Source organism: Onychostoma macrolepis, chromosome 24 (assembly GCF_012432095.1).
Source record: "Onychostoma macrolepis isolate SWU-2019 chromosome 24, ASM1243209v1, whole genome shotgun sequence".
Taxonomy (NCBI): domain Eukaryota; kingdom Metazoa; phylum Chordata; class Actinopteri; order Cypriniformes; family Cyprinidae; genus Onychostoma; species Onychostoma macrolepis.
Genome location: NC_081178.1, coordinates 12493941 through 12510485, shown reverse-complemented (window position 1 = coordinate 12510485; position 16545 = coordinate 12493941). Strand labels below are relative to the sequence as shown.

The following is a 16545-nucleotide window of genomic DNA, read 5'->3' as shown; positions in this document are numbered from 1 at the left end:
CCCCTTAAGTGTACATGGCCAATGGGAGAGAGAGAGAGAAAGAAAAAGAAAAGGAAGGAGGGGAAGGAACAAACTGGGCAGCAAGTAATCAATCACACAAGACACATACTTTATTGGAATTAAAGAAGCAGTTCAGGAATGTGAGAGAGAATGTGTGTGTGTGTATGTGGGTGGGTGGAAATTGAAGAATGTGTGTGAGGGGAAGCAGGCCTATCATTTCTAGAACTGGATGGTAAACATCACAGCGGGTTCACAGAGTTCGGAACAGCTGGAAAACTTTGCGGTGTGGACACGGGAACAGCGTGCACAGAGCCTGCATTCGGGCGCAGCTCGCAAACAAGAAAAAAAAAAAAACCTCAGCTAAACAGAGTTTGCTAATAAACAGACTTTATTCTGAGCTGGAACAACATTAGCAATTCAAACGCAGTAACTTAAACTCTCCAATTTCATGCATCCATTGCTGAAGACTTTCACGCCGTTAAAACTGTCGTTAGAGAAATAAATGAGGGCTCACCTTTGGAGGGCTGCTGTTCTCCTCGGCAGGTGGAGGGAGGGAGCAGGTCTTGTTGTTGGTGGCTGGTGGTTCCGCATTATAGTCCCGGAAACAGCAGAAGAAGGGACTAAAGATACTTCTGTTCCTGTGTTTCTTTAAACTGCTGTTGGACTGGGAGACTGTGACAGAGAAAAACACACACACACCACACATTGGTCACTGCAATGCACAAACTGTTCAAAACATCTGGGGCTTTACCTTCCCTGCCCTGTAACTTAAAACCCATCGGCCTCACATACAGCGCACATTCACGAAGGAGGTCGTAACGAGTGAAAAAACAACAGTCTGTCGGAGTTTGCTTATTGGTTACTGGGCACAGCTCACATAACCGAACAAGTGTGCAAACAGCTCCTTTTGTGTATTATGGTACACAGAACGCGTCTCCATGGGCAACTCTGTCACCTTTGCCCCCTACGCTTGCACACCTGCTGTTCTGTGATTGCATTCCATGAATACAACAACACGTCATCGTGCAAGTACAGTTACACAACCTGCTTTAAAAGCCCTCTATTGGGCAAAAAAACAAAAAATGCAAATCCGACATTGTACAAACTAAATGATAGACGGTGGGTCTAAAATTTAGCGTAATTGTGCATGAACATATGCATGATGTCAAGGGACACAGTAAAATAAATGAAATGAAATAAAATAAAATAGTGCATTTTATTGTAAAAGAACAGTCTGCATAATCCCAAGGTTTGCACAGTCCCAAAATAAAGGAAGAACCTTTTCCATCAATACAAAACAAAACCAAAACAAAAATGCCCTCTTTATTGTAAAATTCGTCAGACAATGTTTGCACAATCCCAGAATAAAGGAATAGCCCTTTTCAAATAAAACAAAACATAACATAACAAATGTTTACATGATCTCAAAACAAAACAAAAATGAAAACAGAAGCCTTCCTTTTAAAGTAAAAGTCAAAAAAGTCAAACAAGGTTTACACAATCCAAAAATAAAGGAACAACCTTTTTCAAATAAAACAAAACATACATTTTAAAGATGAAACAAAGTAAAACAAACAACAAATATTGTCCTCTTTGTTGCAAAAGGACAGTCACAAAAGGTTAACATGATCCAAAACAAAACAAAACAAAACAGATCACAACAGATCAAAAAGCAAAATGGCAGCTTTCTTTTTAAAGTAAAAGTAGTCACACAGGGTTTGCACAATCCAAAAACAAAGGAAGAGCCTTTTTCAAATAAAAATAAAAACATACATTTAAAAAATTCGAACAAAGCAAAACAAACAAAACAACAAAATAAAAACAAATATTATGTCATCTTTATTTTAAAAAAACGGTCACAGACGGTTTACATGATCTCAAAACAAAACAAAACAAAACTCACAACAGATAAAAACGGCAGCTTTCCTTTTAAAGTAATCCATCTGTCCATCTCACAACAACATTCTGGTTATGCGCACACATGTGCATGATATTTTGGCCAGTAACTGCAGGAACTACACAAACAGAACTATGAAAAGAAATACTGAATATTTGCAAAGCTACATCACTTGGTTGCACTCCAGTTGATTGCTGGGTAATAAACAGAAAGACTGGATGACAAAAACTGGCTCTCCATAGGTGATCTAATGAGGCGTGCAGGCCAGGTATTGTTATTGGAAGAACAGGTCGCTCTTGACAGCAGCAGACGTTTGGCAAAATAGAGGGGGTAAGCAAAACATTTGGAAAATGTGCATTTTTTCTATCTTTTCTGTTAAATTGAGTAACAAAAGGCTCAATCACTGAAGACTAACATGTCGGTCTAGATTCTAGATGTTTCTTTCTAGTCATACTGCTATCCTGTGACCTGCTGTGAGTTAAAGTGGCACAGTACAGATAGGGTTTCATGCTATCCAGGTCAGTTGTGAGGGCCAAGTGCTCTCATTGTTGCAGTAATGCCTGTTGTTACTGCACCTTAAAGTGCTAACAATCAAACATTTATACACTTTCATTAAATCAAGAACTACTACAGTGCAGTACAATCTTCTAGCAGGAAAACCTGGCTTGTGATTTTAAATGAGTTTAGTCAATTATTTGTTAATACTAATACAATTATTCAGGTAATCAGTTTGCTTTAACAGCTCTTTTAGTCCATGTATGTTAACTTCAAGGTCTCCTACATTATTATAAAAGATATAAATATAATTATTGAGATATTCATAGGCATGATTTGGTGATTTATAAAATAAAAAATAAAATAAAATTTCTTTGGCCAACCCAGGCTTCCTGTTCATTTGAAATACATCAACACAAGATAGAAAACTGAGCTCGTGAAAGCATTAAGGATTTTTTAGTGTATTAGAATCAAGCATATAATTTTACTCAATACTATACCCATGCGCTTATAACTTGAGCAATGTAATAGTTGATGTCAAGACATATTATATAGACTTCATCCATATTTATCCAATTATATGATTATAAAATGAGTGTAAGGTAAATTAGTTCACTTGAATTTGCATTTTATCTAATTATGCGAGGTTTGTGTTTCTCTAAAACTTTTTGTGCGGTTGATGGTCTTGGCCAGGTACAGTATCTCTTGTCCAAAAGCTTTTTAAATCTCAGCATGTCTAACCTCTTTACATAAAGGTTAAATAAAAATAAAACCTGTGAGCCAAGCGGGTCTCAATCTCATAATGGAAGAAGCATTAGGGTAATAGCGTACAGCATCTGTCTGATTACTGCTATTGGAAAACACATAAGGTCACATCCGACCATGAGGAAATCCGCTTCCTGTAGCCCGGTACAGCTTGATGAGGTTGACAAGAACTCAGTCCAGCCCAAGTACTTCAGTCGTTATGATGATCCCCAAACAACAAGCTTTGGCTAGAACCATTATTAACCACCTGTATGAGTACAACATGTCACTTACTACTTACTACTGCATTATGAGTGAGGCAAGATATTATGGAAAAAAATTCCATTATTTAAAAGAGATTTATTATTTATTTTTTTAAATAAATAGTCCCAAAGCAATTGTCTTTTATCAATATGTGTAGAATATTCAGCATATTGGGGACACTGATCATTTTACAAACAAAGAAAAATCATAACAGGTCATTCACATACATAAGTCTTAAAAGACAGAAAAAAACACTATTGATAAAAAATCGTCATGCAAAACAAAAGTATGACTGTTTTAAAAGAAACTTCAAACTAACTTTTTAAATATCATAAATAAATACAATACAATACAATACAATACACGAAAATACCACAAGTGTAGAATGTTGACTACTAGACAAAGAATACACAAAAATAGGTAAATAAATAAAAGCATTTTTTTAAATAAAATAAAATAAAAATAAATTGTGTAAAACAATTTACACAATTGTCTCATTTATTTATATAAATATTTCCCCTAAGTACTGTACGAGTGCACACATTAAGAGTATAGGAAATTAAAATGAATATTATAAAATGGATATTTTTTCTTGTTAATTTGATGAGAAATCACTGACAATATTGTAGACTCTGCAAATTGTTTTATTTTGGCCAGTTTAGCTATTTTTATTCATTTGAGATATTGTTGGAACTGAACAAGGCAACACATTTAAAATTGTTGCTGTTCTCTTTATTATAAAGGAACAGTCACACAAGGTGTCCCAAACAGAATTAAGGAGAAAAATATTAAAATAAAATAGATTTTATTCTGGTATTTTGTATTAGGAAAAAAAAAAAAAAAAAAAAACACATGCAGTAAGTGTCTTTAAACACACTGTAAGGTAATTTGAGGGGCATCTCCAAAGAGACAGAGCAGAGGCATTAGATTTTCTATCTAACTATAATTACCTGTCAGTTGACAAGCTGGGCTCTGAGGCATAACGAGATGTAAACGAGCCGAACGACCTTCCACATAGAAACGCTAGTCAGAGGGTGATTTAATAGAGTATTTTAAAACATAATTGCACTGTTGAACAAAGTTCTCAGGCTTATTATAATGAGTAACTAAGTCTACCGAGGATACACAGTCTGTCATAACACACGTTACGATCCAACCTCTGCGCTCACATTCCCAAAACACCGTTCCTGTGCGATCTCTCCCTCCCAGGCCTCCATTTTGAGGCTGTTGGTATTTTCCCGCCTTGATCGTCTGCCCTGCACGGCCGCAGTCTAATAATATTCAGGTGGGAAGGACGCCAGAGGGAGAGATGGAAGGAGGGGGGCAAACAGGAGGTGGGCCACTGTAATGAAGCCTGTACCCTGTACCAGCCCCCCGAACAACCATCCATCCAACACAAACAGGGTTTTCTCCACACGCACACATACAAACATACCCATCTAAAAACATATTCTCTGGCTGACCACAGGAATGTGGCTGGAGTCAGTTTGCATGGTGGTGCCGTCCCTGCTACAGTGTGAAGAATTGTTGTTTATTCTATTCAAATTCAACCTCGCTCCACAAACTGTAGTTAACAGATGTCTGTATTCATGAATGTAAGCATTTGTCTAACAAAGCAGAGATTAGGGCTGCACGATTAATCAACATGAAACCGAAATTGTGCTAAGGCTTAGCGTGATTTTCAAATTACAAAAACTGCAATTCAATTAAATACATGAGCTGCATATTTCAGAGTGAACCGTGGCTGTGTGTTTTTACACGCTAGAAGTTTTCAGTGTCTCAGAGCAGCTGCGGCTCGTAGTAAACCTCTGCATGTCCTGTGAGTTTGGATCATTTATAACGTTTGGGAAAACACAGCATCTTCCCAAACTTGTACTGAGAAACGCTTATTAACTGCCTGTTGTCAACAAGAGAGAAAATTAATGACTTCTTGAGTTGTTGTTTTTTTGGGGTTTTTTGGCAGAATAAAAGCTTGACAGATTAAAGGGGACCTATTATGTAACCTGACTACGTCAGACTTCATACTTCCGCTCAATTTCATTTCGCTTCTGTACTCAGTCTGATATAGCAAACCATCTCTCAGTTTATCTCCGGCTCCGCAGCAGCCGGGCCAATCAATGAACAGAGGGCGGGCTGAGAGCCGTGACGTAGACGCTAAGCGCCGAATTTAAGATTGTAGTTTAGGTGAAGGAAATCTAAAACGACAGCAGACATGGAGACACGGGATGCCGTTCGCTCTGTTGTGGAGAATATTCCCGGCATTTGCCAACTGAAGCCCGAACAAGAAGAGTGTTTGGTTCACATTTTGAATCGAGGTGATGTTGTGGCCCTACTCCTGACAGGTTTTGGGAAAAGTTTTATTTATCAACTGTTTAACGATCGTCAGCGAGAAACTGGGGAGGCCAAAGTCCGGCAAGGCGATAATTGTGGATGTGTAGATTTACTTCACATAATCTGAAAAAGTTGTTCACAGCCATCTTCACTCCGGTATTTCGCTCGATGGTTTTGTTTTCACCACATACCTGTGTTTACAGCGGAAGTTCGAGGCGGCTGAGCCGGCAAATAACATGCGTCATAACCAACCGTTATGTGATTGGCTTACGGGTACACCAATGATTTTAAACTTCAGACAAGCGCCCGCCCACGAGAAAGTAAACGCTTGTCAATTATGCCCTTACAGACTGTCTACGAAGTAAAGTGAAGTAGCAGAGTTTGGTATTACCAGGCTACCTATCATGCCCCTTTTTACAAGATGTAAAATAAGTCTCTGATGTCCCCAAAGGGTATATGTGAAATTTTAGCTCAGAATACATACTCTGTTTCAAAGTCAGTCATCTGATTATACTGTGCATAATAAATTCGCGTTTATGAATTACACAGACGGGGAGCACGGCGGGATAAAAATAACAACAGCCGGTCTCATGCTATCACAAACTTTATAAGTCCCACTTCTGATTATGAGCTCGACAACTTCAAGCGATTGACTCGCATTGCTTTCATATGCAACTTTTAACTACCGCATTCCTATTCACGATCATTCTGGTAGCACTTGAAGGCAGCAGCAGTGAAAACAGGCAGAGACGATGATAATTTGGCAATTTGGAAAACAAACGTGTGATACTTACTTTGTCTGGAGCTAATGTTCGCGCACGAAGCGTTGGTATTGATTCCTAAACATTTAGGTGACGTTCCCGATTTTTTCCGGAATATTTCCTTCGAAAAAGAAATTTAACCTCAGTGTCCTCGGCTCACTCAGGGCTGTGTTTATGCTAATAGAGCAGAGAGCGTCACAAATGGGCGGGACTTTTCCCCCTCGGTGACGTGAACAGAGGGAGAATCTGAAACAGCTCTTTTGGAGAGACTGTTCATGATTTATTGGTTTTATAAAAAAATGAGTTGGATTTTTAACATTATAGGCTGGTTGTTTTCACACACTGCAGCCACACAACTGTGTTCAAACACCTTATAAAAATGATTTTTGCATAATAGGTCCCCTTTAATGCAGTGGTTTTCAACCTGTTGGCCGCGGCCCTCTAGTGGCCTAGGTATTACAGGGGAGCCACTAATTATTAATAGAAATAATAATATAGTTAATATAAGTAAAAATGTCTAGTCATAATTAAATAATCACAATTTGATATATAATTAAATAACGAGAAATAAATAATAAACTGTTACTATGCGTTCACTATTCGAGCTCACTGATTAGTTTAATAACAATCCGCCAGTTTAATCTAACATATTTTTGCTGCATACATGATATGCTACAACAAGATTTATACACGGTCCTTCTGTGGCTCTAATAAAATCTGTGCTTCATATAGAGAGCTATAATATAGATTGTGCTTTCTCTTTCCATTTGCTCTGTTGGTTTAAACACCGAACTTCAAACTTTCTTAAAGTAAACTTTTGCCCATTTGGTGATCAAATAAAGTTTTAGACAGCCGCTTGAATTGAAAACGACAATAGCAGCAGTTAAAACTGTGAGAGTATACAATATCCATATGTATGTAATTTCAATACTATGACCTTAGTGTAGATATTTAAAGATGGTCATCTTTAGCATGACTGTTGATATAAAATAGTAACACTTTACAGTAAGAGTCCATTTGTAACATTAACTAAGATTGATAAAAGCTGTAGAATAAAAGTATTGTTCCTTGTTAGAGTGTGTTAATTTCAACATTTACTGATTTTCTTTTAAATATTTTGAAGTTGCTTTTGTTGACATTAATGAACTATGAACTAACTTTAATGATCAATATATATTTAATATTAATATTTTTATTCATTTACAAAGTATAGGTTTTTTTAATATATAGTAAAGCACTATTTATTTTGCGTTCAGTATCCATTTGAAAAACTTTTGGTTGATTAATCCGTATCGACCAGTGTGGTCCAACCTAGCTATCGGTTATCGGTAAAATCCATATCGGACCATATAAAATAGCGGTTGACCCCTACTTTACACTGTATCATCTTACTCAAACAATCTATGGTGTCTTAGTGAAGACAATTGACAAAGTCTTCCTTTCGGGTTTATATAATAATTCTTATTTTAATATTTTTATTTAGTTCTAATAATAATAATAATAATAATCATAATAAAAATAATAATCATTATAATTAATAGTAGTAGTAGTAAAGTCATTTTGATACATAATCACAAAGCTCTTAGCTACAAACCCTTAAAAAAAATACAAAATAAAAATAAAAAATTCAGTTTTTCTCAGAAAAAAATTGAAATAAAATTTCCCCCAAATCGTGCAGCTCTAGATCGTGTACAGATACCAAAGGAGACAGAGTGTGGAGAAAAAAACCCTCAGAATCCTGCAGACAACAAATGACAGAAAACCAAGTCTACAAGGGCCTGACATTCCAAAAACACTGACGTTTGATTGACAGCTATCTTTTTGGGAAATCACAGTGCACAAAAACAGAAATGCACAGGGAAATCTCGATACACAAAACAAGAGCTGCAAAGACAAATTCTAGCAATTCCCTTCTTGTCTGCAGTTTCCAGGTTGGCAAATGAAAGCTTGGTTTTCATCATGTACGGACCATTCCCACAGTCAGCAAGTGAGGTAATCCGATGCCGAGCGGTCACATGGGTGGGCACGGTCTCTTTGCTCTTACAGCCGGAAGAGGAACGCACAGGAAATTCCTTACATTCCTGACAGGAAGAGATAATAACCCTCTGACCCACAGCGTGGAAAAATGCCCATCTGCAAAGAACACAGACCCCCAGTTTCATTACAGGGGTCAGAACTGGCTGTGGTCTGTATGTTTGTGAGGGGAGAGTGGCGTGAAGGAAATGGGGGAAAGGTTAAAGAAGAGAGGGATACAGAAACAGAGAGAGGGAAGGGCCGGGTTAAGCATCAAACGCCCACTCAGTTGTTGCTTTAATAATTAAGATGGTCAGTTCGCTGTGAGCAAACACAGGAATTGAGGTGATAAACAACAAGCTCACAAATCTGTTTGCGGTTTTGTTCCGAAAGCTGATACGAAAGAGGAAAAATGAGAAAGAGATTATAACTGTATAGTGTATACCCCTTACACTGTATCATTTTACTCAAACAATCCGTGTTGTCGTAGTGAAGCCAATTGCTTAAGCCTTCCTTCCGGCTTGTTCCTTACCTAATCAGCCAGATGAGTAGTAAAGATCCATGTCTTACATCATAGGTTTTTAAATGTTTGCATATTCAGTGTGCAGCTCACGTTGTCGGTCTCAGGTCTGTTAGGATGATGTAAACCAGAGGACATCAGAGGGCCAAGACAGCCAACTGATGAAGACATAAATGACTGTTGATTGTCTAGTGAACTATTCCTGTCGTCTGTAGAAGCACGTTTTTCATGTCTGCCTGGTAATCCATACTAGATACATATACTACACAAAGCAATACAATCCATATTTTTAAAAATATAGTCAAATGTTAATTTAGTAACCGCTCAGATCATTTAATTTGAAACTTGTCTTTTTGATTGTATTATTAAAAGAATTTGCTCATAAAAGTAATTTGTTTGTGATACTACACTGGCCAGGCTGTTTGTTTTTCTGTGCCGCCAATGCACAATGCAGGAACAAAATTACATCAAAAGATCTGTAAAAATTGAATATTTATAAACTTTTGATAAACTTAAGAATTAAGTATATTTTTAAATAAGGGTTTTTTCATTTATTTATTTATTAATTTAGAGACAATATTGCTTAAAAAAGAAAAAAATGGGGCAAAATTTTTTATTAACAACTCAATTAACTTATAAATTTTAATACTGGAAAAAAGTTAAATATAGATTTAAAAAAATCTAAATAATATAATAATTCAGTCTGTCCAGCTATTAAAATTTCGCACATCAGCTATTAATCACACATCAACATTTGGCTGATAAATTACCCCCAAAACTTCAGAAATAAATATTTGATTTGATTCAACAGAATTTATTAGGCTACAATGGCCATGATTTTTTTTTGTTGTTGGTATTAATACATATATACACACCATTTACTGCAGCTCAGAGGTAGAATGAATGCATTTACACTGCAATTACAATTGCATAAATAATAAATTAAAAAATATATTTTCCATAACTAAATTAAATTAACACATTAAATCGACAGCCCACATGTACACACACAGTACAGTGTGGCCAAATTGGTTTGAGTGGGTTTTTTTCTGTTAATTTTCTTGCTGTTGTGTAATTAACAGTTTAGGTGCCTGCGATTGACCAATCTTATTTAATAATTCTTCAAGTCTGCTATACATCACAACACCTGCATTGTTTTTACAGGCTTCAAAAGGCACTGTATTATGTAAATGATGCTTGTTACAGTATATGCTTTTGGCAGGATGCGCTTTTAATGCTCTTTGTATGAGGCTCCCCATTAAAATGTGATATTGCTTTTTGCTGCACACATGGGTTACGTAACATTTTATCATATTCCATTCAAAGATCAGGTCAAATTTATTTTATTTTACCATGATGCAGTAGACCCAGCTTCAGTGCTGAATAGAAGTGCAGAAGTCTATCAGTAACAGTCTGCTAGTTGTTTTTGATAACGAAACAAACGCCGCCTCTTGTGATGTCAAGTAAGCACTTGTTTGAAGCCTGACCAATGATTAGCATCAAAGTACTTGTCGTCTTGCTTTGGAGATAACTAGCATTTACATTTGATAGCTTTGCGAGGGCAAACAGAATTGCAGCGTGAAAGCACACACATGACGTACTGACTCAAAGCATCACCTTACACTCAACCTCAGGCTGGACCAGGTGTGTCTGAAAACACAAACATATGAAGTAAGACTGGGGACAGCAGAACTGCAATCCAATGTTTCGCTCCACTGCCTTAAACAATGTCTTAACAAGAGCACTAAGTGAGAGGACTAAAAGAAGAATGATCTGTCAGGAAACTATTCATTACAATGCATTGAGTGAGACAAGGAAAGAGAGAAATGCTAGCGTTTGAAGTCTGATTATAAGGCTGAGACGCATTTAAACACTCCAATTGTCTTTTAAGCAATGTGACTATTAAAAACAAACAAAAAATGTGTTGACAGAAATGTTTACAATGGAAGTCTATGGGAAACATATCGGCCCATTGTAAGTGGTTTTGTGTCAGTTGTGATTTTACAATGATGGAAATGTCTAAATTTTTCCATCTTCCAATCAATTGTATGCAACACAAAGTCAACTATACATAAAGTTTATGAGAAATAAGGCAGACAGAAAGGCAGTCTGTATTATTTTCAGAAGCAGATAGACAAGAACCATATTAAACATGGCACATTTATAGTGATCTTAATGTTGATGATGTAAATTCATCATTACAAACACCAATCACAGCCTTCTACCTCTTTCAGGTAAGGCAGCATTCCTTGGTGTGTATTAATGCAGCGTTACGTAACACACGTGTGCAGCAAAAGCAATATCACAGTTTAGTGTTGAACCTCATACAAAGAGCATTAAAAACCAGTCCCTCCAGTTTTTCGCGATTCCGCGATCGCCGAATACAATGCAAAATAAACATAATGTCACATTTTTTTGTGATCCTGCATAATTCGTCATTTAACCGCAAAATAATCGCAAAAAAAATAAATAAAAGACCTCACATAACATAAAATTATAATCATCTAACTGAATTATTTTACGTTACGTGGATTCAGATGTTGTTCACGTGATGACGTCTGTGTATGTGAGCGGTCTGTCAAGAAACAATGGCAGCAAAATTGTCTCACCTGCCTCCTCACATCACATCAGTGCCAAGGACCGGGCTAAGCAATATCCCGCTATACTGCACGAGCAGGGGCGGCGTTTCCGTACGGCAGAGTATGCAGTTGCCATACCTTAGCCCAGTCAGGTGTGCCGTGGAAAATTATCCAAACTTCATATCTCTATTATAATTCGTTATTATTATTTTAAATCAGAGGGTTTTAAAAATGTTTAACCGATGATAAGCATTAAAAAGAGCTTGTCAGTAAAACTTCGTAACGCCATTGGATCATCTCTCAGCGAAACCTCGTAACTTCACCCCGCCTCCATTCAGATCGACGCGCCGCGCACAGCCTGGAGGAGACAGATCTCCGCTTTTTCACAATGAAAGGGTAAATAAATAACTGATGTTTGAATAGTACAGCGTTTTCTTTACTCAAACACTATGTCTGTAAAGGCTAATGTTTTTGTGTGCTTGAAGAGCGGAGAAGTAGTAGGTTATTTGCCGTCTAGCCAATATACTATTGTACGTTTTAAATATCCTGTGCATAAGCGCTTAATTTGAGATTTTGACCAAGTGTATTAAACAACAAGAAAAACTAAGCGCCCATATAGCTACAATAAACGTTATATAACCTGTAAAAGTTGATGAAAGCATATATCGCGATGCACTTGCTGCCTCAGATAACAGTCACAGCTGTTCTAATGACACTCCATCTCCGTCATTCGCTGGTCAAAAACTTTGTTAACTCCATTTGAAATTGAATTTCATATAATGTTAAGTGCATTAAGTGCACACTGATCAGTAAAGTCTGATACAATACCAACACTGACGACGCAGTGTTGTTTAATCAATGCATTTTTTCCCCTTCTGTTTTTCATATATCAATATATAATATACATATCAATATATCAGAATTTATTAAGAGACCAAAATACCAAATGTATGAATTGGATTTACAAGCAGTATGTACAGCTACAATACTTCTTTGTTAATGTTTACATAGGTAAGGTGGAAAAAGGGTCCTAAGGTTGTTTTAAAAGTTCAAAATGTTTCAGAATTGACTAAGAGACCAAAATAAACCAGCTTTATGCATTTTGTTTGTTATTTGTGAATATTGTGCATCTTCATCAACATAATACATAATCTGCACGTTTAATAAACTCCAGCTGGATGCGATTAATCGTGCAGTCCTATTGGGGACACTTAATTTCCAGCGATATCGTTGACTTGATTGCACAAATACTATTAGAATTTAACTGAGCTGGATGATGACATCACTGAATTCAATAATGAAATACCTTTAACTGAAAATTGAGTGTTTACTATTGTCCTTCTGCACTACCGACACTATTTTCCTATTTGATACTGTAAAGCTGCTTTGACACAATCTGTATTGTTAAAAGCACTATATAAATAAAGGTGACTTCACTTGGTAAATGTGAAGTGATATAATAAAAAAAAAAAAAAAAAAAATTCAAAAGTACTAATATTAAAATTCTGGTCAATACAGATAAACCAATAATGATTTAAATGCTGTGTTTGAAAATAATAAATACCATTTTATCGGAATAAAATACATTTAAACTTATACAATTATTTTAAATTTAGGATACACAACATTATGATGAACAGTATGAAAAAGCCTTTAACAGTCTTACTGAATTATTTGTGTTTTTAAGCATAACTTGAAATGAGCATTAAAGGACATCACTGGTAATCTAAACGTAAAAATAGCATGAATAAATGAGCTTGCCTTGCATAATTACAAATATATTCGATGTATATTAATATTTCAAATAAAAAAAATAATCTGCTAAAAATAGTACTGATATATTGTGCGTCCCTAGAAATTAGCTTTAAATTCATTTATTTTGCTTATTAAAAACGACCCTTTTTTGACAGTGTTATTTTATTTTAAATGATTGTCTTTGTTAATATTTTTAATTCTATTTTACTTTTATACTTTCTTTTTTAATTTTAGGTAAAGTTTTAGTCATTTCGTTATGTTTTATTCATTTTTATAAGTTATAATTTTTTTTTTTTTTTTTTATAAATATGTCCAAATAGTTTAGTTTGTTTAGTTAATTATTTTAGTACTTCAACTTAAACTAAATGAACATTTTTTAATTAATTTTTTATGGTTTTAGTTTTAGTTAACGATCACAAATGTACATTACATTGACATATTGTGATAAAAAATTGAAAAAACGATTTTAATTTCCATGTTTAATTTTTTTTAAAATTTATATATATATATACAAATAATAGGACATATATGGATTAATGGATTAATTGTTAACATCAAGACTAGCAATGTGCGCTAGTAAAGTAAATAAAGTCCATTTTGATTTCATGCCGACTTTAATTTCTATCAGTGTGAAGTGACCACCAAACAGAATATGAAAAATATCAAAAACTTTAGAAGTCAGCTGTCCATGATAGTCCTTAAGATATCAGCATAATAACACACTCAACAAAATATCGTCTAATTATCGTTATCGATAAAATCCCAGAAAATATTGAGATATTATTTTTTGTCAATATCGCACACCCCTACAATGAAGCATCCGAACTTTTCTCCAAACTGCTCAGTAGTGACAGTATCGGTGTGGATAAAGACCTCATTTCTCATGCGAGTTTGCCAAACCACATTGTTGACAGGACCACTCCGGACCCCACGGCCACGTTACTGCAGTTGAGGAAACGAAGGATGTGACAGGCACAGTGGAATTAGCCGTTGAAAATAATAAGAGATGTGACTATTCAACCCTGTTACACAACACGTCCCACGTTGTTTTGAAAAAGCAGAGGCAGAGCAGATGAGGTGGGAGGGAGAAAAAAAGACCGGAGATAGCAGATGTAGGACTAACTGCACACAATATGTTTCGTGCTCTGTCTCTGTGTCGCACTGATTCTGACATTAGCATCTGATCCAGGCAAAGTCTCTTGGGACTGTTGCAAAAAGGGCACGTTGGTTACAATGACAGTCTGACAAAGAGACGTGTGTCTGTAAGCGGATTTCTCTGCAAATAAAAGTGCTTGGATTGACGGGTGGATTCCCCATGACTGGAATACAAATTGTCGTGTCTAAATTTGGTAGGGCGTCCCTGTTATTGAATTCTGAGAATGTCAGTGGTCATATGCAGGTTAGCGGAGTGGTTCCGTCTGCTGAAAGCAGGTAATCATGCTGTTTCCACATACAAACATTCCCCTACAGCACTACTGCTCCACTTTACACATATCTCAGGAGACAAGCTCACTGTTAAATGTAGTTCACCTTTCACTCTGAAGACTCAATAGACACTCTCTCAGATTTCATTCAGAGTGGCATTGTTTTACTGACCTACACTTTAAATATTCTCTTTGAAGTGTCCTTTCACAGAGAAAATGGGAAACATTCAAAATTGGTAGATTAGTGAGAGACGTGGCCAAGCAGGAAGTGCACAGGCTGGTATTTAATAGCAAGCAGGTCATCCAAATTTTACATTTGCAATCCCACCCATCATGCTTTCATATTTCAAAGTCTCTGTCAATGAAAACCTCCCAAATCCTCGATTTTTACATCTTGGACTTTACCATATAAAACTTGCTGCCACATTGATGATAATGTGTTACGAATGGTTGCCAGGGTGTTGCTATGCAGTTGCTAAGGAATCCGATCTAAATGATCTAAATGTATCGCAACTGTTCGTAACCGATTTGTGGGTCCAGAAGCACGCTTTTGTTTTTACGCATTGTGTGTTGGTTTCTATGACAATGCCACTGCGTTGTTATGCCTATGCTAAAAACAACAACAGTCAGCAATATAGTTTGCAAAACAGATGTTGTCTTATGACATGACAACATGTTGCCATCACGCTGTATTATATTTCGTCTTATGAGGCACTGGTGGAAATGCAGAAAGCTGAACGTGTGACTTTATTCCGTGCTGCCATCTCCGCTGATTTCAAAACTCAAAGAGGTGAATATACTAGCAGTATATTGCGCGAGGCTTGACTTGCGCACTTCGCAACAACACAAACTTGTTTCTGCAAAGACATTCACCATGTTTTTGTTCATGGTGTGAGAATGTGAAAAAGCTACGCTAAATCCAATCAGACTGAATAGCATTAATTTAATTTGAATAGCATTCCAAACCACATATGAATGTAGCTCAAAACGGATTCGCACAAATTGGATTTCATGTAAATATTAATCTAAATATGATCGGATTTCAATCAGATTTGCACAAAAATCGGGCTGACAGTCTGAACAAAAGCCTTAGAGGGTGGCTATGTAATTTCTAAGGTGTTCTGGGAAGTTTCTTATTGGCCAAAATCAAAAGAAGAAAATGTGACCATGCAAACCCTCCTGCCACGTTTCTAGGGTGTTGCTATGCAGTTACTAAGGCATTCTGAGTGTTGTTGGTGTGCTTATAAACAGTTTCTAGGGTGTTCTGGGTAGTTGCTCACTGGTCCAGACCAAAAAAATAAAAATAAATACTTGAGTGTGAATGACCAAACAAAACCTGCCTACTTGTTTCTAGTGAGCTGTCAATGGTTGCCAGGGTGTTACTATGCAGTTGCCAAGGTTTTTTTGAGTGTTTTTAGCATGCTGTCATGCAGTTGCTAGGGTGTTCTGGGTAGTCGCTTGCTATTCTGGATCAAAAGGAGAAAATGTGAGTGAGCTTGACCATACAAAAGCTGCTGCCACATTTCTAGGGTATTGTGGATGGTTGCCAGGGTGTTGCTATGCAGTTGCCAAGATATTTTGAGTGTTTTCGGCACACTGTCATGCAGTTGCTTGGGTGGTTCTGGGTGGTTGTTTCCTAGTCTGGATCAAAAGAAGAAAATGTTAGTGGGACTGACCATACAAAACCTGCAGCCATGTTGCTACTGGGTTCAGGATTGTTGCTAAGGCGTAGCTTTGGTAAAAATAAGTGTTTTAAAGCTTG

General features: G+C 36.5%; 1 protein-coding gene across 5 annotated transcripts in view; it reads right to left on the bottom strand.

Annotated features, from left to right (window-relative positions):
- Positions 1–16545, bottom strand: part of ctdspla (CTD (carboxy-terminal domain, RNA polymerase II, polypeptide A) small phosphatase-like a) — a 43064-nt gene that overhangs the window by 18027 nt on the left and 8492 nt on the right. For 2 of the 5 annotated variants that reach the window (XM_058764779.1, XM_058764781.1), the window contains exons 1-3: positions 4570–4632; positions 4351–4423; positions 515–672 (exon numbers count right to left, since the gene is read on the bottom strand). In XM_058764779.1, coding sequence (XP_058620762.1) covers positions 515–672; positions 4351–4423; positions 4570–4617 — 279 coding nt within the window. In that variant the 5' untranslated portion in view covers positions 4618–4632. The other 3 variants (XM_058764782.1, XM_058764783.1, XM_058764780.1) reach the window with 2 other exon arrangements.